The sequence below is a fragment of the Lissotriton helveticus genome, chromosome 8 (genome assembly GCF_964261635.1).
Source record: "Lissotriton helveticus chromosome 8, aLisHel1.1, whole genome shotgun sequence".
Classification (NCBI taxonomy): Eukaryota; Metazoa; Chordata; class Amphibia; order Caudata; family Salamandridae; genus Lissotriton; species Lissotriton helveticus.
In genome coordinates, this window is record NC_136069.1 from 1453170903 (window position 1) to 1453195568 (window position 24666).

Genomic DNA, 24666 nt, shown 5'->3' on the forward strand with positions numbered 1-24666 from the left:
TGAAAAGTTTTATAAACAAGTCACATGACCTGTTATGCGGCATAGGGTATAAAATGCGGAGAAAATACGTTGGCACGTGAGGCGGCGTCAGTAGCGGACCGATGTGCGAATAGGCCGAAGGCAATACAACGCGCCAAGATCCGGATGGCACCGAGGTGGTGTCCAGCAAGTTGCAGCACTGGTGTGGCCATCCTACAATGCTGAAAGTCGGCGTGGGGCGCCCCGTTGGCCTGTGAGTTTGCGTCAGTAGCGGACCGATGTGCGAATAGGCCGAAGGCAGCACAACGCGCCAAGATCCGGATGGCACCGAGGTGGTGTCTAGTAAGTTGTCGCACTTCTGTGGCCATCCTACAATGTTGAAAGTCGGCGTGGGGCGCCCCGTTGGCCTGTGAGATGGCGTCAGTAGCGGACCGATGTGCGAATGGGGCCAAAGGCAGCGCAACAATATTTTCTGACTGACACCACAAGGCGCTGAGATGCCAAGATCCGGATGGCACCGAGGTGATGTCTAAGTTGCGGACTGATGTGCGAATGGGGCCAAAGGCAGCGTAACAATATTTTTTGTATGGAAGATACCACTAGGCGTTGAGATGCCAAGATTCGGATGGCACTGAGGTGATGTCTAGCAAGTTGCTGTACTGGTGTGGTCATCCTACAATGCTGAAACTCGGCGTGGGTCGCCCCATTAGCCTGTGAGATGGCGTCAGTAGCGGACCGATGTGCGAATAGGCCGAAGGCAGCACAACGCGCCAAGATCCGGATGTCACCGTGGTGGTTTCATAGTTGAGAGGCACTTCATCTGCAGTGGGGCGCCGAGATCCGGATGGCACCGAGGTGATGTCTAGCAAGTTGCTGTATTGGTGTGGTCATCCTACAATGCTGAAACTCGGCGTGGGTCGCCCCATTAGCCTGTGAGATGGCGTCAGTAGCGGACCGATGTGCGAATAGGCCGAAGGCAGCACAACGCGCCAAGATCCGGATGTCACCGTGGTGGTTTCATAGTTGAGAGGCACTTCATCTGCAGTGGGGCGCCGAGATCCGGATGGCACCGAGGTGATGTCTAGCAAGTTGCTGTACTGGTGTGGTTATTCTACAATGCTGAAACTCGGCATGGGGCGCCCCATTAGCCTGTGAGATGGCGTCAGTAGCGGACCGATGTGCGAATGGGGCCAAAGGCAGCGCAACAATATTTTCTGAAGAGAAGACACCAAAAGGTGCTGACATTCCAAGATCCGGATGGCACCGAGGTGGTGTCTAGCAAGCTATGCAGTTGAGTTGTGTGCGCACTTGCGGCGAATAGGTCGAAGGCAGCATAACAATGTTTTCTGAATAGGAGACACCACAAGGCGTTGAGATTCGGTTACCACCGAGGTGATGTCTAGCAAGTTGCCGCACTGGTGTGGCCATCCTACAATACTGCTCCGAATAACGGCGTGGGGTGCCCGAAGGGGGGGGGAGCCGGCGTGAATGGGCCTTCCTAGGTGGAGGCTCGTCTGCTGTAGTGGGGCGCCCCTTTACCGTTTCAGTTGCCATTCAGCTGAGTTTCGGCTGCTCTTGATGCTACAGCGACAGGTGGCTGCAAGAGGACTCTCAAAATGGCGGCCTGTTCTTTGGATTTGGGCCTGGTCCACTAAAATGGCCCTGGGACACCTTAGAACTCGGACGCTCGATTTTTTTTTCCTTTCCTGTACATGCAAAAAAAGGTAAATGCCCGGTACGTTACACGCTTCATCTGCCACGATGAACTCTCCAGAGGAACCGAAAAAAAATATAGTTGTGGTAACTATACCATGCATCGTCATATGGAGAGGTGGCACCAATTAATTATAGTGCTGCATAAAAGAGAGATTTGGAGGAGAACCCCTGACCTGCTAGTACATTCATCAAAGAAGTGGCACTGAGAGCTTCAGAGGCAAGGGAAACGGTCCCAAATATTTAGAAGAACTTTGGAAAGATTAAAATGACATGTTTAGATTGTGGCAAATTAATTTCATGTGGACAGATGAGTGTTACTCTAATAAATACAGCATATGAACATCATCATAGTCGATGGTTGGTAGAGACATTTTGACTATATCCTGGACCTGCCCGTCCTCGCCCAAAATGGCGCCGGAATAAATGGGACTCGTAACTCCTTGTTGTGTACTGGTTGCAGAACCTTGAAATCACGAGATACGTATGCAGTTTTGAAGCACATGGCGGGCGGGGACGAGAATTGATTGAATATTTCGACATCCCTATTGATATTAAGTTCTGATGTGTTATTGATTACTGTACTGTTGAAAGTTCGAATTAACGTCACCCATGGTACTTGCCCGCAAATGTATATCTAGATAATTTTATTGTAACTGGCCCTGTCGTATTTTAATTATAAAATGTACGTCCACCGATTCCGTAACTGTTAGACACCTTAGTTCTTGCAACCTAATGGCCCGCCCGTTACGTTCCTCTACAGTGTAAATGTCTATTCATCATATACGATTACAGTTTGCTCTGTGGCAGGCCCACGTGGTTATAGGCTCGTATTTGTATAATGAAATTTTCACAATAAAGGTTTTTAAAAGAAAACATGGTAGTAGTATATACATTGGTAAAGTTTTTAATAATAGTGACTGTTTTAGAATCATTAAAAGGCAAGTGAAATAAAGCAGACCAATTACATGAAGGGTAAAAGGTATAATACGAAGGAACGCAGTAAAGATAAATGGTCAAGGACTGTTGTGTTTTCTATTCCTGCAACATAAAGTGATCGATAAGAATCTCATATTCAGGCGTATCGGCGACTAAGACAGCAGGTCGACCCTCATTTGCTCAACGGCTCCGTCATGGGACGAAGAAACGCTCTTTTTCTCGAAAAAAGAATATATTTTACTTGCAGGACAGTTGTAAAATTTCCGGGAAAGTACATTAGCCTGGAACATTATAACATATATTTAAGAAAAAATAATGTTCGGAAGTAATGAAAAGCGTAATTTTTAGGTCATATGACCAAGCCTTTCATCATTACAATAAGAAAAGTAAAATGAACCAATGAAAAGTTTTATTAATAAGTCACATGACTTGTTATGCTTACGTTACGCGCTGCGCGCCCCGGATGACTTCCGGATGCGCTAACGCGGCGCGTCATATGACGCATTACGCGACAACGCAGGTACAGAATATAGTCAAAATGTCTCCACCAACCAGCGGTCGGAACACAACCCCTTTCAGCAGGCTAAATAGTTCTGTTAAATGACAACAGAAGGGACAGGCAACAAGAACCATCAGTCAAAGAGGGGAGGGCTAGTTCTTCTCTACCGGGTTACATTGGGGCGCTACCGGAACTGATCGAATTGGTAGTCTACAGTGTTTCTGGATGTTTCAGACTGAAGCTGGGGTTAGCATGAGAGCAGCACCATTTCGTAGCTCCGTCGTGGTCATTCCGCAACCAATCATGGCAGCCGTTCTTTATCGTTATTTTGGGCGGGGTGGGTGGCGGAGCCGAGCTGTTTTGCAGCCATCATTGTGTGGAGTTCAGTTCATCTCACTAGTTTTGTATTTGTCATGAGGGGTTGTTCCTAATGTTTCTATTTTAGCGAGGTCAAAAAGAGATCCCATTAGTGGCCTACTGATTTTGCTCGATTCCTTTTCTTTTTTTTTACACGATTTTTCGTTATCTGCAAAGACTAAACAGAGTATTGCGACTCTGTGTTTGTTTGTAAATAGAGAATGAACCAAAGAGAACTAATTCTAAAACAGTAAATACTTGGATAACAATCAATCAAATGGAGAGAGAAGCAGGCACGACGGATTACAATGGGGGCAAAGGCCTGCGTTAACTACCTTTCACTATCTGCAAAGAGAGAGTACTCCTAATAGAAATGAGGGGGGGGGGGCACCATTCAAAGCAGATCAGTGTGCATAAACACGAAAATGTTTTCACTTACCACGTACTTGACATTCGACAGCTTATGATATTTGCTATTAAAAAACCATTGAAATTCACTGAAAAAACCATAGGTTATAGACCATATATAGTTAGGAATTAGCATTTACAAAACCTTGAAAATTCACTGAAAAAACCATAGGTTATAGACCATATATAGTTAGGAATTAGCATTTAAAAAACCTTATTTTACTCACACAAAACCATTGAAATTCCATATATAGTTAGTTGCACTAACTATATATCGCGCACCCGCAATCCACTGCTGATCATGTCACATATTACATCATTCATGACATGGTCAGTGACATCACTGATGACATCACTGATGACATCTCAAATGACATCACTGATGACATCACTGATGACATCTCATTTGACATCATTCTTGTGCTAATACGATAAACCTCTTCAGACTCTAATATAACCTTAGATACACTCAGTGTATACAGACACTCACACACTGCCACTCATCCATGGAGTTACTCACACACCCAGTCAGTCATGCAAAGAAACAATCTCACCTCCATTTCTTCAACTATACAGTTAAACACACCTTACTTATTGAAACATATACTAACACATATTTACTCTCTTATACAATCCCTGATACAAGTTCACAATGATCGATACAACTACTCACTCATTCAGTGGCTCTCATGCACAGTTATTTATATATGCCAACTCTCACATGTACTGTGTTTTACATATGTACTTACTATGACATGTAGCATTGAGATATCCATTCACTCATCAATACACTCATGCACACAGTCAACTGCCCATGTAGCTGTTTCCACATGCACTCTTGAACTCATACACCTAGTGAATAAACTGCTCACACATCTATGCATAGAGTCACACACCTTCCAGCCACCCCTACACAAACTCAATCTCCCATAGAAATACTTGGGCAACCAATTAATAACACATATAGCCTCTCGTATAGCTAATGATCAACACATGCAGCAGTTTACAGAACAACAGACATAATGATGCACAAATTAAGACAGTTTAGTCACTAACCCATGCATTCAGTGAGACACATTTAATCACTCACTCATACAGTCAGTCACGCACCTACTAAATCCTTCATCCAGACACTTATACATCCACTCATTCTTCAATATGTAAAACATATTTAAACTTTACAAAAACACACAGACACTAGATGATGTCATCAGTGATGTCATTTGAGATGTCATCAGTGATGTCATTTGAGATGTCATCAGTGATGTCATCAGTGATGTCACTGACCATGTCATGAATGATGTAATATGTGACATGATCAGCAGTGGATTGCGGATGCACGATATATAGTTAGTGCAACTAACTATATATGGAATTTCAATGGTTTTGTGTGAGTAAAATAAGGTTTTTTAAATGCTAATTCCTAACTATATATGGTCTATAACCTATGGTTTTTTCAGTGAATTTTCAAGGTTTTGTAAATGCTAATTCCTAACTATATATGGTCTATAACCTATGGTTTTTTCAGTGAATATATATATATATATATATATATATATATATATATATATATATTTATTTATACACAATTTGGGCTAATGTCCTCAACCCCCTTTTTTTTAAAATTTAAACTCTCCTTACATCCCTTGAACCTTAGATCCACCCTTACGTCCCTTCGCCTCTTCTCACCCCTTAACCCATATAACCTTTACTTCCCTTTACCTCTATCAACCCCTAAACGCTAAAATCATCCTTATATCCCTTTACCTCAACCCACCCCTACACCTTGAAATCACCCTTCCCTCGCTTAACCTCTACCCACCTCTAAACCCTAAAATCACTCTTATCCCTATTACCTCTCTCCACTACTTAAACCTAAAATCACTTCTAACTTTCCCTTACCTCTACACGTGCCTTTACTTTTTCATTTATTATTTAGTAATATATATTAAAGTAATGAGTAGTAAAGATAGCCCATTAAATATACTTCCCTGCCTGCTACTTACCTCCATAGTAAAGACTGCGGGGTAAAGGCTACATTCCTGTCTGTCACGTACCACACTCCTGTAACATACCCAGATGTCACTGTTACTGCTTTTACATCACCGGCGTTCTGTTTGTGAGTGCATCATTTCCTCCTCGTCTGTCTTCCTTGTCGCAGTCTTTACTTTGTGAGTCTTAACCTGGAGATAGGTCATTTCCTTGCGACCCTCCAATTTTCTTTTTGGTCCGCTTCCAATAGATCCACAAGTGACCTCCTACCTCTATCACTTACTGTGCAACTCCAAGCCAAGAAAGATACTGATGAGGCTGATCAAGGAAATGGGAGGGCGGGATGCAGACTTGGGACGATGGAGTCATCAGGCCATGTTAATCCCTCGGATCAATTTGCAGCTGGTTCAACTCCCTTAACATAATACTGCCTCCTAGTATCAGCCGGTTCTTAAGTAAAAGAGCCCAGGTGTTGTGATTCAGCACATTCTCGGTCAGATTTACTCCTTTGTGGGTGCGGTACAGAAGTTGCATACTTGGACTTTATCACTCGTATGGCGATCTGTTGCCTTTCTTTATATATCATTTTCTTCTTTTCCATATTACACTAGCTAAAATACCAACCTTTACATGACAATTTTAAGTTTAGGTAATGTCTACAGGTATAGTGTGCTTATGTGTGGTTTTTTTAGTTCTGTCAACTGGGACAAGTATCATATGTACCTAGTATTACGTATTCACTCTAACATTATTCCTTATTAATGTGAAACTCATCTAAATCTCAAGCACAGAATTAGATCTGACGAACATGAATACTGCAAAAATAAATAAACAGAATTCCTAGCTTTGGATATTTGAAACCGTGAGTATATACTGTTGCCTAGATTTATTAAAATGTTGCTCCAGGGTTCTGTCACTTTTTTTGTGCAGCTCCAAAGTGAAATCTGTTTTGGTATTTACAAAGACATGCAAAGACTGATATGCAGGACTTTGCATAGCTTTGAAAGCGTCAAGTAGGCATTACAGGGTGGATCATGGATGTCCCTGTGCATCGACCCATTTATTTTTACGCAAACCCATTTTTTCAAAGACTTTCAAATATGGGTTTGTGCCAAACTGGTGTTTCTGAAATACATGTATTTCGCCTTGTTTTTATGTCTAGCGCTAGCCAAAACCTTTTGATTTTACTAAGATTATACGGAGACTATACATATTTAAAGGGACTTTCAGCCACCTCTCTTCTTTGATGGGTCTGTGAAGGGAAATGGCCCTCTCTGAAGGGTCACCCCAAACGTTTTGCTTTCCTCCTTCTCTTTTTCTGACCTAGTTTTTGTTGACTTTAGTAGTTTACCACTGCTAACCAGTGCTAAAGTGCATGTGCTCTCTCTAAACATGGTAACATAGTCTCATACTCAATTGGCATATGTAATTCACCCATAACTTCCTAGTGAAGTGCACTACATGTGCCCAGGGCCAGTAAATTAAATGCTACTAGTGAGCCTGCGACACTGCTTGTGCCACCCACTTACGTATCCCTCTAACCGTGTCTCAGGCCTGCCATTGCAGAGCCTGTGTATGCTGTTTTAAACTGGCATGTCGACCTGGCAAGTTAAATGTCTTGCCAGGCTTAAACTTTCCTTTTTAGTAATTATAGGTCACCCCTAAGGGAGGCCCTGGACAGCCCATGAGCAGGGTGCAGTGCATTGTTTTTGGGAATCGATTAATTTCAATTACAAAAATTGCAATCCCTACAAAATGCGGCAGCCAGACTACTTCTGGGGCTGCGCTGAGGACAGCCAACTTCAGCTGGAATTAGATCACTCCACTGGCTGCCCATTAAACAGAGCATTGAATTTAAATCTCTGACACTGGTACACAAAGCAATAAATGGTGGGAGTGCAGATGATCTCCAAAAACTTTTTACATCATATGTACCCTCACGAGCTCTGAGATCAGCCACTCAAGGCCTCAAAAAACCTGCAAAATTTAGACGAGCTAGATGCGGTGGCCGAGCCATAACACACTGTGCGGCGAAGCTGTGGAATAAACTGCCTCTGTCCCTGAGATGCCAGTCAAATCTCCAGCTATTCAGAAAAAAATCTGAAAATCTGGCTTTTCACAGCCACGTAGGCTTTGGCCACCTCCCCTATTCTGCTCTCACACTCCAACGCCAAGACGCTTCAGCATTCAAGCGCTTTACAAACAAATAAACATAAACATATTTAAAAAGACATGTACTTTTAAGTTTTACATGTCCTGATAGGGAACAACTCTAATATGTATTTTTCACTATTGCAAGGCATATCTCTCCTGTAGGATAACATTGAGATTACCTTATTACATTTTTTAGGTGTAATTTCAAATTGGGAAGAGATGTGACCCCCGAATTTGGTGTCTCTGGAATCACAATTTAAAACTCCAATTTATGGTGAAGTTGGATTTAAAATTTTAAATATGAAAATGACACTTTTAGGAAGCTGACATTTTCTTACTTTAGCCATTTTGTTTCTTCTACCTGTCCTGAATACGTGTTTGGGGTGGGGTACACCTGGGCTTTGTGCATTCCCTCTATACAGCCACACACAAAGAGACGTTAAGTGTGTGTCTGATGGGTATCAACATCCTGATGGGCCAGGATGAGAGGGAGGAGCCGATGCATGTTATGTTAAAGGGTTTTCTATAAGCACTCGATTACCCAAAAGTGTATTGGCTTGCAGTGGGAAGTTCTTTAGTTGAATTATTGGCTTTGGCCACCTCCCCTATTCTGCTCTCACACTCCAACGCCAAGACGCTTCAGCATTCAAGCGCTTTACAAACAAATAAACATAAACCAATTTAAAAAGACATGTACTTTTAAGTTTTACATGTCCTGATAGGGAACAACTCTAATATGTGTTTTTCACTATTGCAAGGCATATCTCTCCTGTAGGATAACATTGGGATTACCTTATTACATTTTATAGGTGTAATTTCAAATTGGGAAGAGATGTGACCCCCGAATTTGGTGTCTCTGGAATCACATTTTAAGACTCCAATTTATGGTGAAGTTGGATTTTAAATTGTAAATATGAAAATGACACTTTTAGGAAGCTGACATTTTCTTACTTTAGCCATTTTGTTTCTTCTGCCTGTCCTGAATACGCGTTTGGGGTGGGGTACACCTGGGCTTTGTGCATTCCCTTTATACAGCCACACACAAAGAGACGTTAAGTGTGTGTCTGATGGGTATCCACATCCTGATGGGCCAGGATGAGAGGGAGGAGCCGATGCATGTTATGTTAAAGGGTTTTCTATAAGCACTTGATTACCCAAAAGTGTATTGGCTTGCAGTGGGAAGTTCTTTAGTTGAATTATTGGCTTCTTCTATCTTTTTTACTGAAGTAGAAGGCTTTTTCCTTAACAACAAGAGCTTTATATTTTGCTAAACAGAGCTTGTATTTAGCCTTTTCAACTTCATTATAAGCAGTTCTCCATCTCTTCTCTGGCCTCCTGCAGTTTTGTTTGTGGGCCCTGAGCTTAGCAGTGAACCATGGGCCGAAATGTTAGAGCGTTTAGATTTAACCATTATCACTGGTGCCAGAGAGCTGCAGCAGTGTCCAGCCACTGAGTGTATTAAGAGTTGGCAAAGTTTACATTGTCCGAGAGTGCCGATAGCAAGATGATTAAACATTTGGAGATGAGATCTGGATGAATGTTGTGCCAGGCCCAAGAGGGGAAAATGGTTGGTCGGGCATTGGTACAGGGACTGGGCTGATTAATACAAATGTCAAACAAGATGGTGCTGTGGCCTGGGTTCTAAATTTGCTAATGCAGAGTTATTGGTGAAGATACCATCAAGTGTGTGTCCTTACACTTGAACAGGCTGTGTCCTGTCCCCACACAACGGGCTGCATACGCCCCTGTAATGAGTCTGGAGAAAGGGCAGGAAGGGCTGGGACTCTGTGCATTTCAAAGGCCTCTCTTTAAAGTCCTCCCCACTCAAAGGCACACATGGGCATAAGTACTGGACCTCTGACACCACCAACTCAGTACACTTCTGGACCTGTGTAAACTCTGCCTGGAAGAAGACCAGCTGTGCTGCTGAAAGAACTGCCACTCTGCTGGACTGCTGCTCTTCTGGAATTTTACCTTGCTGAGCCTCCCTGCTTCCTGTTATTCTCCTGCCTGGTTGAGAAGGACTGGAACTGCATTACCTGAACCCAGAGTGACTACAAGCGCTTGCTGGCTTGCCTCCTGTTCTAAGTCACAGGTACATCAAAGACTTCAATTCATCTAGCTACAGCACCTTGACTTTGCTTGCTGCAAGTCTTGCCCTGCCAAATGGTGCCATCCCACCTGGTCCCTTGGAAGTGGGTATAAAGTGCTGCTTCAACCAGAACCCACGCATCCTCATTGGAACTGGTGCATCTTCGCCTTTGCGTGAGTGAGAACCAGTGCATCCTTGTTGTTGCGTGGAGCGGACCCGGCACATCACCTTCGGGACCAGTGCATCGCCTATGGAATCCACCCATGGCCCACTGTGGGAGCAGCAGCCATGCATTGCATTCTTTTTTTTTTGTGAAAACTTTTTATTAATTTTAGAACAAGAAAACAAAAAAAACAAAACAATACAAAACAAGGCAGTACATTATAACGGGTCATCACGTGGTCTGTGGGGGGGGTACATAGAGAATCAAGCGGTAGTGCAATCAATAAGTGGGGGGGGGAAGAGAGGGGGGGGGGGAAGGAGACCAAAATATATACAATACAACTATATTCCTGCGGAGGAAATGTCAGGTTGGGAGGAAGACAAATCATCATCAAAGTCCGACAATGGGGGAGTACATATATATCCACGGTATGCGTTCCATTGGGTCCACACTTTCCCCCACTTGCCTGGTCTGCCACGGGAAACATACACAGTTTTTTCTCGAAACATGCACCAATCCATGTTTTGTGTCCACCCCAGAAGTGTCGGAGGCCTCTGAGCGCCCCACAATTGGGCAATATCACGCTTGGCCACCATGTTGCCCAAGGTCGCCCAACGGAGCTGCGCTTGATTGTAGTCATTCGGCTCCCAGACGTTCAAAAAGCATCTTCGCGCTTCAGGCATTAATCGCACTCCTGTGACCTCACTCATTACTTCATGCACGCGGTTCCAATAACGTAGCACAGCAGGGCATTCCCAAATAATATGAAGGAACGTAGCCACCATACCGCATCCGCGCCTGCACAAGCCATCCATCGAAAATCCCATTCGAACCAGACGTGGGCCAGTCACATACACCCTATGCAAAATTTTTAGTTGAACGAACCGAAGACGTGCCGGGATAGCCACTTCCTTCGGGGAAGAAAGAGCGGACTGCCAGTCCTCATCATCGAGTTCTAGACCATCACTGGTCCACAACCCTCAAAGACTATCTAGCAGATCAGTCCTGGTGTTGATCAACTTTTTATAAATTAGCGAAATCGTGCTATCAGGAACGTGGCCATCCAGAATCCGATCCTCGAGCGGGGACGCCTCCGGCACGTCCGAGCCTAGTGGAAAAACAGACAAGACCGCATGCCGGACTTGCGCATATCTGAAAAATTCCTTATCATTCAGCCCATACTCAACTTTCAATTCCTCAAACGTCTTGACCCTGCCCTTGATCCATACGTCATCTACCCTACTGATCCCGATCATGTCCCACCGATCAAATCCCTTCGATTGCCAAAGGGAGCCCAGTTTATCCGAAGCATATAGTGGGGTAGCCCGGGTCGGCCTGTCAGCCCATCCCGTGGCCGCCGTAGCTCTACGCCACACCTGCACTGCTGTTTTGGTGGGGCCCGTTAGAGGCTCTCCAGCCGATTTCGCATATAGAGCCCTATTGTAGTCCCCACCGGGTAGCAACCATCTGTCCATCGCAAAAGCCGGGTTTAGTGGGGGAGTGTAGGTGCCATGGTTGATGGTCCACAATTGAGAGGCCCAGTAATAGCGACGAATGTCCGGGAGAGCGATGCCGCCATCGTACCAGGGGAGAGTAAGCTTCGAGAGGGCGATGCGAGGACGGCCCCCCATAACAATTGCCGCTGTAGACTCTCAATCTCACGAAAATAATCCGCTGGCACTACATCAAGCGTGTTTTGAAGCGCATAAAGGAATCGGGGGAGCGACATCATCTTAAACAACGCAGCCCGTCCCAAGGGAGAAAGGGGGAGTCTGCTCCAAGTCCCGACATCCGCCCGAAGGCGTCTGAGAGGGGGCAGCAGATTGCGCTCATACCGAAGTGTGGGGTCCAAGGTGACAAAGATTCCCAGATATTTGAAACCATCTAGTACCACCGGAATAGGACAATCACGGGGCAGGAGAGGAGTATCAACGGAAAGAACATAAACGCAAGATTTAGACCAATTTATAACTAAGCCGGAATTTTTACGGAACGAAGTCAAAACGTCGAAAAGGACGATTAACGACTTTCGGGGCGATGTGAGGTACAAAAGGATATCATCTGCATACAGAGATACACGGTCTTCAAATTCCGGAGACCATCGAATGCCCTTCATGGATGGTTCCCATCGCAGCCAAGCCGCCAGTGGCTCTAAAGCAAGGGCAAACAAGAGTGGGGACAACGGACAGCCCTGGCGCGTACCTCTACCAAGAGCAAAGGAGGCCGAGACACGTCCATTCACCACTACCTGGGCTAAGGGAGCTGCATAAAGCAATCGAACCCAACGGATAAAGGTGGGCCCAAACCCGAATTTGGAAAGGACCGCCCAAAGATAGGGCCATTCAATCGTGTCAAACGCCATGGTGGCGTTCAAAGACGCCAAGATGGCCGACTCTTTCAATGTCCCCGCTCGCGCGAGGACACCATGCAAGCGCCGAAGATTAAGTGCCGTATTGCGATGTGGTATAAAACCAGATCGCCTATAACAGCCACCAGACGATTAGCAAGAACTTTGGCCAGGATCTTGGGTTCAGCATTTATTAGGGAAATAGGCCTGTATGATTCGCAGCGGTCACGAGGCTTACCCTCTTTATGAATAACCACTATGGAAGCCAATCTCTGGTCAGGATCAAGAATCCCTTCCGCCAGTGATTCCAAAAACATAGATCGCAGATATGGTGCTAGCACATCCGGACGGAGCTTGTAAAGTTCTATAGGGAGTCCATTAGGGCCCGAGGCCTTCCCGGAGCGGATCAAACGGATAGCGGTCGCAACCTCATCCGCCGTGGGCGGAGCTTCCAGCAGGTCCCTCTCAGAATCAGACAAGCATGGTAGCGAAATATCGCGTAAAAGCATGTGAGAGTCCTGCTCCGGTCTATCGGACACAGGGGAGTACACGTCCCGAAAATAATCGGCGAACCTCTCAACAATCCCAGCAGGGTCCGTGATACTGTCACCATTCGCGTCAACTATAACAGGAACCACTCGACTCGCGCATTCTCTCCTATCCAACCAAGCAAGCAACTTCCCAGCCTTATCACCCACATCATACAGACGTCCCTGCTGTTCACGACTCATCTCCTTCGCTGCATCAGTCACCAGAGCTCTGTACTCCTGTTGTTTTAGGTCCAACAGATGAAGCCTCTCAGGGGAGACCCCAGCATCAAACTCTCCCTCAAGAACGGTAATTTCAGTCTCAAGACGGACAACCTCCTCTCGTCTACATCTCTTAACATTGCCAATCGACGAGAGGGCCTGCCCCCGAATCACAGTTTTATACGCCTCCCACAAGGAGACAGAAGAGGAGACTGACCCCACATTTTCGGCAAAGTACTGATCAATTGTCTTAAGTAGTTCCGCTCTAATCTTAGGATCACGGAGGTACCATGGGTTGATCGGGGCCACACGACCCTCCGAACCCCCATGTGCGTTCACAACCAACCACAGTGGGGAATGATCCGAAATACCCCTGGCAAGATGTTTCACCTCCCCTATACGGGAAGTCTGGGAGGAGGGCATCAAAACATAATCCAATCTCGAAAGGCTGCCGTGGGCCCCAGAGTGAAAGGTATACTGTTGTTGTCCAGGATGATGTAAGCGCCAACAATCGGTCAGCCCCAGCGCCTCCAGGAAGTCCCCAAGCCAGGATTGGAACTTAGCGAGAACTCGGGGAGGGTAACGATCACACATCCCAGACACTACTGAATTAAAGTCTCCCCCGACAACAAGCAAACCCTCGGGGACTCCCAGAATCACTCTCCCCAGATCTGCATAGGTCGTAGATTGAAGACCTGGGGGTATGTAGACAGAAAATAATGTAACCACCCTACCCTCCCAACGCCCCACAATGGCGGCGTACCGCGCTCTATCATCAAGTATAATGTTGTCAACAGCGAGGGGGAGGGAGGTCCGGATTAGAATGCCCACCCCTCTGGAGCCAGAAGTGAAACCTGAGTGTGCAATGAGACGATAGCCACGCCTATTCATGGCGTGGCACGTATTACCCAGCAAGTGCGTCTCCTGAAGCAAAACCACATCAGGGGACAAGCGTCTCAATAACTGCAAGACCACTCCCCGTTTAATTCTGTCTCCCAGACCATTTACATTCCAACACAGTATTCGTAGTCCCCTACCCCCCATCCCAGAGACCACCCCAAGTCCCCCCCCACACCAGCCGCGACACCACAACACAGAAGATCATCAGTATTATGCCTTGAAAAAAACAAAGAAACACATCCCTGAACTTCCCAACCCCCCAGAACAACATCATACCCCCCACCCCGCACCCCTGCATTAGACTCAAAAGCCACCCCAACTCGCAGCGTGCCTGTCGCCCTAACATACAACTAATCTACGAAAAGAACCCCAAAGGAGGAAGTCTCACCCACCCCTCACCCACACCCCAGTAAGACAATGGAGTAGCAATCATTATCAATATAGCAGCGAACCACTGCCGAAAGTCAAAGCGTTGGTCCGGGGGCCGATGTCACTCCCTATTCCTGCTCCGTCGGGCCGCCCTCCGCTCCACCGGAAGGTTCCGATTGTTCAAATCGCCCTCGTCCCGTAGGCAGCGAGTCCAACCAGTCATTAGCCGCTGCAGGATGGTCAAAGAAATATGTTCTATCGTTATGGACGATACGCAATCGAGCCGGGAAAAGCATGGCATATTTCATGTCCCTGTCTCTCAGTCTCTTCTTCACTCCTTGAAATCCCAGCCGCTGTTTCTGGACTTGTTGGGTGAAGTCCGGGTAAAAGCTGACCGCAGCGTTCTCATATTCCGTGGGGCCTGATGTGTGGGAAGCCTGCAGTATCACATCTCTGTCACGAAAGTTGAAAATCCGCGCAATGATGGGGCGCGGAGAGGCACCCAGCTTGGGCGGGCCACCCGGGACACGGTGGGCCCGTTCAACTGCAAAAAACTTGCTCAGGCCCTTGGGCGCTAAATGATTTAGGACAAGGTCCTCCACCAGTAGATCCACAGCTGACGAGTCCGTCTTCTCCGGGACACCGACCAGTCGGACGTTGTTCCGTCGTGCTCGGCCCTCAAAATCGTCCAAGCGACGGGAGAGATAGTCACGGGCGGATCTCAGATTACCGACCTCCGTCTGGAGGTCAGAGACGTCGGTGATAAGACTAGTAGTCTTCAGGTCGAGAGACTTGACCTTTTCGTTGGTTTTTGCAAGATCCGCCCTGATCAGATTGACGTCTATGGCAACAGTGTCCAGCTTGTGGGTTAGGGCCTCATACTGCTGTCCCATCGCGGCCTTCATCCCAGCAATGGCGCACATGACGTCTTTCAGCGACGGGTCATCACCCAGTAGGGATTCGTCCTCAAGGCCGGCCGGGGGTTTAGCCATTCCGCTCGGAGAGCTCTTAGTGAGGATATATCGGTCCATGACGTTGGATTGGACAGAACCTCCTCGAGCTGCCGGTCTGGTCTTGCGCCTCTCTGCTTCAGGCTTGGTAGCCATCTTAGGTCGTGTGCCCCGGAGGGTATTCTGAGACCTAGTGAAAATGGCTACACTCGATGTGCCCGCTGAAACTCAGAGAATAAAGTGAGGACCAATCACTAGGCAAAGAGCAAGAAAGTCCAGATCTCCGAGCGATGTTGCGAATAGTTGAGTGAAGCAAGCCACCAGGGCGACCAAGGCAAGGCCAATGACGTAGGGTCGTCAGAATCGAAACCGAAAGTAGAAGACCGGGCAAGGGAGGGTAGCGCAGGCCGTTGTTATTCAATTACTACCCGCCTGGCAGAGTAGGCAAGCCCGGGGCAGTGCCATGGAGCAGGCCGCCAACATTCAAAAGCCATATCTTCGGTTCCCGGAGACCAAATCGAAATTCGCAAACGGATAAGTGATCAGCAGGTTCTTGACCACAACAGCCCGTCGTCCAAATCAGGATTAGTTGCAGGATAGTCGTTGGAGGTGGCGAAGGTCCGGGAGCTCTGAGCTCACGCGACCATCTTGGGTGCGCGCTAAGCTCCTCCTCCATGCATTGCATTCTTAATAAGCCTGTCGCACTCGGTTCCAAAGCATCCCCACAGTTGCGCAGAGAAAATTGACGCATCTCATCCACTGCGTGGCTCGACACCGACACATCACTCCAGTTTCACCTTGCGTCTTCATCGTCGACGACACATTCCAGCTCAAGGTACTTTGGTTCAGTGGGCCCAAGTGGGTTCATGTATCCAGCCCACGCTCCACTGCGGTTGGCATGAATTCTTGACTTTTCCAGAGCGACCAGATGTCCCATTAAAGCTCCTATTGATTCTTAGCGCTATTTTTCATTTATTCTTTAAAAAATCATATCTTGACTTCCACTTGTTGGATCTTTGTCACTTTGGTCCTGTTTCATTTGTAAAACCATTCTATATGATTCTAACCTGGTGTGGAGTCATTTTGTGGTGTTTCACTGTGTTACTGTTTGAAGTGTTGCACAAATACTTTACACACTGCCTCTTAAGTTAAGCATGACTGTTCCAGACTTCCAGAGGGTGAGCACAGCATAATGTAGGGTGTGTTGCGACTTACCCTGACTTGGATTGTGGTTCCAGCTTGTCCAGGGTGCATACATCTGCCAACCTGATACCCCATTTCTAACAGTCTGTTGTTGTGTCATTCCCATTTTGCTTCCGCCCACTACAGCATACAACATGGACCAATGGGTTAGATACTTAAGACACTGGTTAACTTTACTTTGAGTGGCTGCATTTTGCGCTCTCACAATGAGCACACCTGCATACTAGGTAGTCCCTCCACTGCGGGTGTTTTTGTTTTTCGTTTATAATTACTTTAGTGCTGCTTTGTGTTTAGAGCATATTGTGATAGCAGAATGGTTCCTTGCACAGGGCACATGCTAGTTTTATTAGTTCCTGTCTCCTGCCAATGGTGTTGTAAATTCCTTTTAGATTGTCCTTTGTTTTAGGATGTGATCATAAGCGCACAATTCTTCAGAGCATATTCATTCTGGACTCAGTTTCACCAAATGTTTTTTAATAAACTTTGCCCAGAGAGAAAACTGGCCTTTATGGTGTTTAATTTTCAGCACTTGTAAAACTTTTTCTTTCTTTCTTTCTTTCTTTCTTTCTTTCTTTCTTTCTTTCTTTCTTTCTTTCTTTCTTTCTTTCTTTCTTTCTTTCTTTCTTTCCTTCTTTCTTTCTTTCTTTCTTTTTTTCTATCTTTCTTTCTGTCTTTTATTCTTTTTTTCTTTCCTTGTTTCTTTTCTTCCTTGTTTCTTTCTTTTCTTCTTTGTTCTCTTTCCTCCTTTCTTTCTGTCTTGCCTTCTTTCTTCCCTTCCATAAGCGCACAATTCTTCAGAGCATATTTATTCTGGACTCAGTTTCACCAAATGTTTTTTAATGAACTTTGCCCAGAGAGAAAACTGGCCTTTATGGTGTTTAATTTTCAGCACTTGTAAAACTTTTTCTTTCTTTCTTTCTTTCTTTCTTTCTTTCTTTCTTTCTTTCTTTCTTTCTTTCTTTCTTTCTTGTTTCTTTCTTTCTTTCTTTCTTTTCTTTCTTTCTTCCTTTCTTTCTTTTCTTCCTTGTTTCTTTCTTTTCTTATTTGTTCTCTTTCCTTCTTTCTGTCTTGCCTTCTTTTTTCCCTTCTTTTTCATTTTCCTTGATTCGTGCCTCCTTTCATTCAATCTAGCATTCTTTTTTCCTTCTTTCATGCTCTTTTTCTTTCCCTCTTTTTCTTTCCTTCCTTAATTTTCTATCTTTCTTTTCTTTCTTTCATGCTTTTGTTTTTCTTTCTTTCTGTCCTGCTTTCTTTTCTCTTTTATGCTTTCTTTTTTCTTTCATGCTTTCTCTTTTTTCTTTAAATCCTTCGTCCCTTCTTTTTTTGTTGTTAATTTCTTCTTGCCTTCTTTCTCTCTTCTTCTATGCCTTCTTTTTTCTCGTTTTTTATATTCTGTGTTCCTTTCTTTCTTTCATGTCTTTCCTTCCTTCCTTCATTCTTTGTATTTTTCTTACGTTCTTGCTGTCTTTCTTTCTTTCTTTCTTTCTTCCCTGCTTTCTGTCTTTCTTGTCTTCTTCATTCTCACATTTTTCTTTCTTGCGTGCTTTCTTTCTTTCTTTCTTAAAGCAAGAGGCTGACAGAACGATTGTTTTTTCTCTGTTAGCCAAGACCCTTTTGATTTTATTAAAAATATGTATATGACATACTTATTTATAGAGGATTTCAACTGCATGTCATCCATTTGCCTGTGGTTGTGTCATTCCCATTTTTCTTACACCAACTTGAGCAGGCATCAATGGGCAAAGCCACAGCCCACTTCAACCATTAGCTGACTTCACTATGAATTAAGACATGTTGACCTTTCACAAGAGCACATTGCTGTAGAAACTATTCCCTTCAGTGCCTTGGATTGCTATGGTAATGCGTGCTTTTTTTGAGACCCAAAAACATTTTTGTCTTTAGCCACTTTTTATTTTTTAGATTGATGAAGGCCCTGCAGCTTCTTGAACAATACTGTTTTGCAAAAACCATGACAAAACAAGAATTTCCCAAAGGTTGGCAGCCAACGCCAAACCTATTGGCTTTGCCAATTCTTGTTTCCTCTTTGTATGGGTGCTGCATTTTGAGAGTCAAAGAGAAAATAGCCTAAAAGTTAGTTTTTGTTCAGCAAGGTATGCCTTCCTGCACAAAAACGATCCTGCCCACAACAAACCAAAGCGACCCTTGACCCTGCTCCAGGCAGGTCACTCACACGCTGCAACAGCACCACCTGTTGTGCCTGTGTTTCCCTACTTGCTGCTGCTGCTGCTGCCACTGCCGCGAGTTTGAGGCCCTCCTCCACCCGCAGGCTACCACCTGCGCCTCATCCCCGGTGGCCAGTGGCTGGCCTTAGGTTTGCTTGTACTGAATTGCACCTGTTTTATTATTTAATTGTTTTGTTTCTCTTCTCCTCTGTTTACTGTTATTTTGTTGCATTTGCCCTCCTTTTTCCCTTTGTATTCTGTGCCCTGTGCCCTCTTTGCCTTCTGTTCCCTCACCGTTCTTGCCCCGGTTTTCCCGCCGCTGCGTCCCTTGCAGCCCCGCAACCCCGGTCTGTACTCTATTGCCCCGTTTTTCCTCCTTCCCCGTTGTTTTCTGTGCTCTGTACCCTCTTTTTGCCTTCTGTTCCCTCGCCCCCATTTTTCCCGCTGCTGCGTCTCCTGTGGCGCTGCCCCCACTCGCCCATACGTCCACTCCCGCCTCCCAGCTGCTCCTCTCTCCCATCTCCCTTTCTTATGGTGGCCGTGACGCTGGCGCGCCGAAGGAGCACCTAAGGCAAGCCCATCTGCGTCCGTCCACTCCTGGACCGCGCCCAGTGCCAGAACCCCTGGCCCCCGCGACTGACACGACACCCGACACCGCTACGATGCCAGCACCCTCCACGCACTCAACACCGGACGAATATACAGCTGCTTTCCGGCCGCCCCGAAGCGCACCCAAGGACCCTTCTCCTGCCGGAACTGCAGCTTCACCAGCACCCGACTCACCAACCCGCCCACCGGGAAAGAACCCAACTACCTCAGATGCATTCTTCTCAACACCCGCTCTGCATGCAAACAGGCCATTGAATTCTGGGACCTACCCGACTCAACCTCCCCAGACGTCGCCTTCTTGACAGAGACCTGGTTGAACCCCTCCCCTGCACCCAACATCGCCATAGACATCCCGGAAGGCTACAAGATCACCTGCAGGGACCGCACCAACGGAGTAGAAAGAGGAATCACCATCATCCACAGGAACACTCTCAGAGTCTCGACCAACACCGACGACACCCTCAGCACCGCCGAACAGCTGCACTTCCAGATCCACACTGAAAGCAACAACACCCTCAGAGGAACCCTTGTCTACAGACCTGCCGGACCCCGACCACAGCTCAGCGACTCCATCGCCGACTTCATTATCTCACACGCCCTCGCCTCCACGGACTACATCCTCCTCGGGGACCTGAACTTCCACCTCGAGAACAACAACGACACCAACTCCACCACCCTGATCAACAACCTCGCCAACCTCGGACTCAGACAACTCGTTATAACACCCACCCACTCTGCTGGCTACACGCTTGACCCCATCTTCTCCGCAAGCCCCCACATCTCTTTCAACCACACCACTGAACTCCAGTGGACTGACCATCGCTGAATCCACTTCACCTTCTGGAAACCCACCACGCACCATGGCACCCAACAGATCCCTTGCCGCTGCTGGTGCAAAGTCACCGAAGACCAGCTAACCACCACCCTCGCCCGGAGCCCACCCGCCGACCCCACCGGCCCCGACCTCACCGCCCGCAAACTCAGACATTGGATCGACGACCGCGCCAACACCCTTGCCCCGTTCAAGAAACCCTCCAACAGCCACACGAGCAAGAAAGCCAGCCGGTTCACTGAAGACCTCCAGGCCTCCAAACAAACCTGCCGAAAACTAGAGAAGAGCTGGCACCGTGAACGAACACCAGACAGCCCACAAGAACGCCACCCGCAGACACCATCACCTCACCAGATCCGCCAAAAGGGCCTTCTTCAAAGACCGCCTAGACAACAATGCACACAACAGCAAAGAGCTCCTCAACATCGTGAAGGAACTCTCTAACGCCAGCTACAACACCAACGACATCCCACCTTCACAAGACATGTGCGACTCGCTTGCCACCTTCTTCCATCACAAGATCGCAGACATCCACGACAGCATCAACGCCACGACCGCCCTGGCAACCACTGAGACCTCCTCCACCACGACCACCATCCGCACCGAATGCCTGCTCTCCTGGACCAACATAAACGACGACAACACCATCAAAATCATGAACACTATCCACTCCAGATATCCGTCAGACCCATGCCCACACCACATCTTCAACAAAGCCAGCACCACCATCCCACCCCATCTCCGGAACGCCATCAACATCTCCTTCAAGACATGTGCGACTCGCTTGCCACCTTCTTCCGTCACAAGATCGCGGACATCCACGACAGCATCAATGCCACGACCGCCCCGGCAACCACTGAGACCTCCTCCCCTACGACCACCATCCGCACCGAACGCCTGCTCTCCTGGACCAACATAAACGACGACAACACCATCAAAATCATGAACACTATCCACTCCAGATATCTGTCAGACCCATGCCCACACCACATCTTCAACAAAGCCAGCACCACCATCCCACCCCATCTCCGGAAAGCCATCAACATCTCCTTCGAGACAGCAACCTTCCCGGAGAGCTGGAAGCACGCCGAGATGAACACCTTACCCAAGAAACCCAAGGCGGACCCCAAGGACCTCATGAACTTCCGGCCCATCTCCCTGCTCCAGTTCCCGGCGAAGGTCATCGAGAAGACCGTCAACAAACAACTGACCTGCCACCTCGAGGAGAACAGCATCCTGGACCCGTCCCAGTCCAGGTTCCACAGCAACCACAGCAGCAAAACTGCCCTCATCGCCGCCACCAATGACATCAGGGCCCTGCTAGACAACGGAGAAACCGTGGCCCTAATCCTCCTAGACCTGTCATCCGCCTTCGACACGGTCTGCCACCACACACTTCGCACAAGCTTCTACAATGCTGGGATCCAAGAGAAGGCCCTGGACTGGACCACCGCCTTCCTCTCCGGCAGAACACAGAGTGTCCGCTTCCCCCCTTCTGCTCCGAAGCCACTGAGATCATCTGCGGCGTACCCCAGGGTTCATCCCTCAGTCCAATGCTGTTTAACATCTACATTGCATCGCTCGCCCACGTCGCCTGACTGCATGACCTCAACATCATCTCTTACGCCGATGACACCCAACTGATCCTCTCCCTCACCAAGGATGCACAAACTGCCAAAACCAACCTCCACGAAAGAATGAAAGCCGTCCCAGAGTGGATGAAGAACAGCCGACTGAAGCTGAACTCGGACAAAATGGAAGTCCTCATCCTCGGATCCACCCCCTTGGCCTGGGACGACTCCTGGTGGCCGACCACACTGGGAACAGCCCCAACACCCACCGACCACACATGCAACCTAGGGGTCATCCTCAACTCAACCCTCTTCATGACACAGCAGGTCAACGCCGTCTCTTCCTCCTGCTTCAACACCCTCTGCATGCTCTGCAAAATCTACAAGTGGATCCCCACCAAAACGAGAAGAACGGTCACCCAGGCCCTCATCAGCAGCAGGTTGGACTACGGAAATGCCCTCTACGCAGGAGCCTTGGCCAAACTCCTGAAATGACTTCAACGCATTCAGAACGCCTCTGCACGCCTGATCCTCGACATCCCTCGCCACACTCACATCACACCCCACCTTAGAGACCTGCACTGGCTCCCCGTCAATAGGAGGATAACCTTCAAGTTCTTTACCCATGCACCCAAGGCACTCCACAACACTGGACCAGACGACTCAGCTTCTACACCCCCACCCGCCAACTTCGCTCCGCCGACCTCGCTTTCGCCACAGTCCCCCACATCCGAAGAGCGACCTCCGGTGACAAATCATTCTATCACCTCACCGCCATGACCTGGAACACCCGCCCCATCCACTTACGGCAGACCTAAGACCTGCTGACCTTCCGAAGACTCCTCAAGACCTGGCTTTTTGAGCAGTAGCAGCATCCACCCCCCCCAACAGCGCCTTGAGAGCCTCATGGGTAAGTAGTGCGCTTTACAAATGATTGATTGATTTAACAAAAGCACCTTTGAGACATGACACCAGGGTCCCTGCTTGGCGCTAGGCAGCCACAAGTGCACTATCATTAGGACAGAGCAGAACTGCGCCAAATCTTTGTAAATATGGCACAGGTTCTGCTGTCTCCTTTTCACGCAACACAGCCCAGCACCCTCGCAAACTGCACTTTGTTGCGTTGTGTGAAGTCTTAGTAAATCCAGATCTGTATGCTGTACTGGAATTCTAAATAATCCTCAAGCAACAATATATTCTCCTATATTTGTAATATATCCAAGTTTTAATGGAGTCAAGAAATATGGTCAAATTCATACAATGTTAACAATTGGAACCGGGGACATTTTTGATGATTTCTTTCTAACCACTGAGAAGGAGTGTGGACAGATTGTACATTTCATGCTTTTGGTCTGGATAGAGCTCAAGCTGCGTTCGAAAACACACCTCAGCTTTCTGTTGCTGTTTGTATCTGCAGCCCCTACCACCATGCCACACATCTATGGAATCTATGCGGGTCTTCAAGGAGCACTGCAGAGTTGCTGAAGAATACCACGAAGTGAAGAAAGAAATTGCAATCCTAGAAGAAAGGAAGTATGTACTTTTCTCATAAATCATCTTAATATTTCATCTATTTCCCACTTGGTGTATTTGTATTTACTACAAACATCTGCATTAAATAGCTTTTTTATTTTCGTTTTTTCCCACACTAGGTGCCCTTTGTTAGTTGACACATGAATCTAAACAACTGTTCCTCACACAAATATACGTAAAAAGGAAAGCCTTTTACGTCTTACTTGGAGAGGGCTTTTTCTCTCTAATCTTATGTGAACAAATACATAAATACAAATGCATACGTTTATACATATATGGAGGTTTCTTTCCAGTCAGCCATCCTCATCTACTGGTCTGCTCAACGGTCATTCACATTTAGCTTCCATCTATCTTTTTAAGTCATCTCAGTGTGGGCTTACACTGCATCTTTAGGTTACAGTAATTCAATGCCAATAATACATATTCTTTGCACCAATAAGAATCAGATTTTCCAGTGATGTGCATGAAATTTGCAAAGGTATGCCTTTTATGCCCATGATATGTGGATATATTTTATGGACATGTTTGAAACCATGCAATGGAATGTTACCATATGTCCAAGAAGTACAGTCTCAGAATAATCTCTCAACCTCTGTCCAATGTGTTTCAGTTTGCTCAACAAATTTGCCTTTTGGTCCCTCGATGTTACTTACTGAGGTAATTGCTTTTCTCGAATTCCTTTCAACTTTTGCCCATGGGTGTTGATTCACCAAATTGCCAGGGGTAGTGGACATGACATCAAACACCCTTTGACCTTAATGACATCACAGGAAGTGACATTATATGACCCCTGATAGTATCACAAAGTAATACCAAGTTGTGCTTTGCTCTGCGTTGCATTACTTTATATCAAGGGGGAATTCCGTGGATGGTGCATGGGAGTTCTCATACCACCATCCATAGGTTTTGATGCAAATCCCCATTTACAAACGTTGGTAGTCAGGAATTTGTGCCAACATTTTATGCCTCCTTAAGGCAGGCCTATCGAGGAGAATTCTTTTAATTTCTTCTCATTTTTCCAACTTTGCATGTGTGCTGCACTGTATCATTAGCGTCGCACTCAACCGGACCGAGGGAAAATCTTTGTTTTGCTGCTATACGGGAGGGTGAGGAATTGTGGACTG

At 46.8% G+C, this 24666-nt stretch overlaps 1 protein-coding gene across 2 annotated transcripts in view; it reads left to right on the top strand.

Annotated features, from left to right (window-relative positions):
- MAP3K7CL (MAP3K7 C-terminal like) overlaps positions 1-24666 on the top strand; it is a 177051-nt gene that overhangs the window by 140977 nt on the left and 11408 nt on the right. For both annotated transcript variants that reach the window (XM_078658385.1, XM_078658386.1), the window contains exon 4: positions 23427-23542. In XM_078658385.1, the coding sequence (XP_078514511.1) occupies positions 23427-23542 (116 nt within the window). The remainder of the gene's footprint in view (positions 1-23426; positions 23543-24666) is intronic.